General features: G+C 40.5%; 1 protein-coding gene across 1 annotated transcript; it reads right to left on the bottom strand.

The window, feature by feature from the left end:
• Positions 1-627, bottom strand: LOC104095998 (uncharacterized). Its single transcript, XM_009602272.1, has one exon. It carries the CDS (start codon positions 625-627, stop codon positions 1-3), a length of 627 nt encoding a protein of 208 aa, XP_009600567.1.
• Positions 628-4,185: the final 3,558 nt, after the last annotated feature.

A 4,185-nucleotide genomic window follows, 5' to 3' on the forward strand; every position in this document is an offset into this window, starting at 1 on the left:
CTATATGTAACGGATACTATCACTTTCCATGGTCATCCAAAAGTATTCAGCTCTTAAAATCTTCTTGGCCAAAGTGAAACCATTCATGTGAGGTCCGCATGTTCTTGCCTGTATTTCTTTTAGTAATCTAGTCGCTTCAGCGACATCTACACATCTTAACAAACCCAAGTTTGGTATCCTCATGTACAAGAATTCCTCGTTATGGAAAACGTGATTTGCTAGTCCTTTTAATGCTCGTTTTTGGCCACGGGTAGCATTATCTAGGTATTCTCTTGGTTCAAGGAACCTTTTGATGTAGTAGTACCACGGCTTATCGTCTGCCTCTTCATCTACATGGAAACAGTACATATGTTGATCCCGAACCTCTATCTCAATAGGGTCGATGTAATTCTTATTTGGATGTTGGATCATAGATGACAAGGTTGCAAGAGCATTGGCAAACTCATTTTGGATTCTATGAATATATTTGAATTCGATCTTGATGAATTTATTGCACAACTCTTTCACGTATTGCAGGTACAAAATGATATTGATATTCTTGGTAGTCCATTCAACTTGAACTTGATGTATCAGTAGATCAGAATCTCCTATGACCAGAAGTACCTTGATGTTCTTGTCGACTGCCATCCTAATCCTGAGGATGCATGCTTCTTCATACACAACTATATTAATGGTGCAAGGAAACCTTATATTCACTAAAGTTGGGTAATGCTGTCCTGACTCAGAAATTGAGCCTGCCCCAGTCCCTACACCTTTGAAGTTGGTTGCTCTGTCGAAAACCATTCTCCACCATGGGTACGATCTGCAATGTCCTCCCTTGTGAACAACACTTCTTCATCCAGAAAGTACATAGTGAGCAACTCGTAGTCCTTTTCCATCTGGTTCTCTACAAGATGGTCGACTAATGCCTGTCCCTTGATAGCTTTCCGCGTTACGCACACAATATCAAACTTGCTTTGTGTTGAATCTTCCATTTAGCCAACTTTCTAGTAGGCATTGGCTTATGGAAGATATATTTGAGCGGATCGGGATATCAGATGTCTAGTGTATGCCGACATGTAGTGCCTTAACTTATGAGCGATCCAAGTCAAAGCGTAGCAGGTTCGCTATAACAAAGTGTATTTGGCCTTGTACTGTGTAAACTTCTTGCTCATGTAATAGATAGCTTGCTTTTTCCTACAAGTCTCATCATGTTGTCCCAACATGCATCCAAATGCATTATCCAGAACAGACATGTACAATAGCAGCGGTTTCTAGGGTTCGGGGGTGGGGGGACTAACACAGGTGGAATTTACAAATATTCTTTCATCATATCGAAAGCTTTCTGACATTCTTCTGTCCATTTTGTGCTTTAGTTCGACTAGAAGATTGCAAGCTTTCTCGAACACTAACCAGTATAGAGACATTCCGATAGATGTTTTGTAAGCCGACCGATAAGCCCATAACACATTATCAAGCTTCTTGGACCAATCTGTCCGATTAGCATTCACCGTTTCAGAAAAGATACTCTTTATCTCCAGATTGGAGACTTCCACTCGACCACTAGATTGTGGATGATAAGAAGTCGTGACTTTGTGAGTGACACCAGACTTGCTAAGTAAATTGTCAAAAACCTTGTTGCAAAACTATGACCCCCAACGCTTATGATTGCACGTGGAGTACCAAATCTTGTAAAAATAGTCTTTGTCAAGAAAGCCACTACCCTTCTCGCCTCATTATTGGGTAATGCAACGGCATTAACCCATTTGGACACATAATCCACCACGACCAAGATGTAAGTATTTCCATAAGAATTAATAAAAGGGCCCACAAAGTAAATGCCTCAAACTTCGAAAATATCAATCTCCAAGATGGTTGTGAGAGACATCTCATTTGTCTTTGAACTTCCACCGGCCCATTGATATTCATCACATCTTTTCACTAAGTCACTTGCATCCTTGTAAAGAGTAGGCCAAAAGAAACTACAACTAAGAACTTTGGTCGCCGTTCTTTCTCCACCATGATGACCACCATATGGCGAAAAATGACGAGCACCAAGAATATCGCCTTGCTCTTCTTCGGTACACACCTTCTAATCAACCCAAATATATATCAAATACGCTCAATGTGTGGGTGCAGACTCCAGAGGGGCTCCTTCAGCCCAAATACTATAATAGCCAGATCCAGGTATAAATAAGTAAACATAACTATCACTCAGGATCTCCAGTCTCTCGGGCTCTCAATGACATGAAAAATCAACTCGGCATAAAGATGTGAAGTATCAATGAATGATAACAGAGACTGAGATATAATATACAAGTGATAGATGTGACTAAGTATAAAATTGTAAATTTAAATAATTAATTCAACAACAATACGACTCATGTGGGTCCGAAAATATATTGGCGTATAGCCAAAACTTGATCTTTAACATGAGTCTCAACTCAATTTCTCTAAGACATGGAGGATATGAGGATAATGATATTTATTTAATTATGCAACTCCATGGAATCAATTTAAGTCACAATTTCCATTATGCACGCTCACACGCCCGTCACCTAGCATATGCGTCATCTCTAATAGAATTCATACCACATGTAATTCAGGGAATTATACCCTCAAAACCAAGATTAGAAGTGTTACTTACCTCAAACCGTCTAATTTCTCACTTTGCTATGCCCTTGCCTCGTGAATTGGTCTTTGAAAGCCTCGTATCTAGCCACAATTAATTTGATTCGGTCAATTCAAATCATTGGAATTAATTCCATAAGAAAATACTAATTTTCTAATAACAATCTGAAATTTAACTCAAAATCGCATGCGGAGCCTACGTCTCGGAACCCGACAAAAGTTACAAAATCTGAAAGCCCATTCAACCACGAGTCTAACAACAACAACAACAACAACATCCCAGTATAATCCCGCTAGTGGGGTCTGGGGAGGGTAGTTTGTACACAGACCTTACTCCTACCCTAGGGTAGAGAGGTTGTTTCCGATAGACCCTCGGCTCCCTCCCTCCAAGAACTCCCCACCTTGCTCTTGGGGTGACTCGAACTCACAACCTCTTGGTTGGAAGTGGAGGGTGCTCACCACTAGAGAAACCCACTCTTGTCTTTCAACCACGAGTCTAACCATACCAATTTTACCAAAATCCGACCTCAACCCGACCTCGAAATCCTCAAATTTTATTTTCAAATATCTAGGTTCAAATCCCCGATCTACACCTCAAAAACATGTAATCTAGTCAGATTATTTGATAATAATTCAATATTATGGAGTAGCAATGTTCACAAGTAACTTAACTTAAGATTTCCTGTGATTTCTCGCTCACAAATCGCCTCAACCCGTGTTTGGAATGTCCAAAAATGAGAAAATTCACGGACCCTTCTGTTTTTGTACACTATCTAGAGGTTCTGCACCTGCAGTATTTTTAACCACTTCTGTGCAACCGCTTATGCAGATTTTCCCTCGCTTCATTGAAATTCCTTGCTTCTGCGATCACCCTCACGCAGGTATGAGTCCACACCCGTGAGATGCCTTCCGCATCTGCGCTCCACAGTCCCCAGGCACCGCTTATGCATTCCTTCTCATGCAGGTGAGAGTCCGCACCTATGCACTTTGCTTCTGTGCACCCCAGCTCGCACTTGCGACCAATGTTTCGCAGGTGCGATTGCACCAGAAAGCTTCAGCTTCAGCAGTCTTCCAAATTCAAAAATTAATCTGTTAACCATCCGAAACTCATCCGAGACCCTCAGGACTTCAACTAAATTTACCAACAAATCCTAAAACATCATACGAACTTAGTAGAAGCCTCAAATCACATCAAATAGCATCAAAAACACAAATTGCACCCGGATTCAAGACTAATGAACTTTGAAATTTCCAAATTCTACAAACAACGTCAAAACCTATCAAATCACGTCCGATTGACCTCAAATTTTGCACACAAATCATAAATGACATAACGGACCTATTCAAATTTCCAGAATCGGATTCCGACCATCAAAATGTCAACCCCCAGTCAAACTTTCCAAAAATTCAACTTTCGCCATTTCAAGCCTAATTCCACTACGGACCTCCAAATAATTTTATGGACACGCGTGTAAGTCCAAAATCAACATACGGAGCTATTGGAATCATCAAAGTTCAAATCCGACGTCGTTTACACATAAGTCGACATCTTGTCAACTTTTCTAACTTAAATTT

The sequence above is a fragment of the Nicotiana tomentosiformis genome, unplaced genomic scaffold (assembly GCF_000390325.3).
Source record: "Nicotiana tomentosiformis unplaced genomic scaffold, ASM39032v3 Un00047, whole genome shotgun sequence".
Taxonomy (NCBI): domain Eukaryota; kingdom Viridiplantae; phylum Streptophyta; class Magnoliopsida; order Solanales; family Solanaceae; genus Nicotiana; species Nicotiana tomentosiformis.

Excerpts from the sequence above, each read along its gene's own strand:
- LOC104095998 (XM_009602272.1), bottom strand. The coding sequence starts at position 627 with ATGGCAGTCGACAAGAACATCAAGGTACTTCTGGTCATAGGAGATTCT.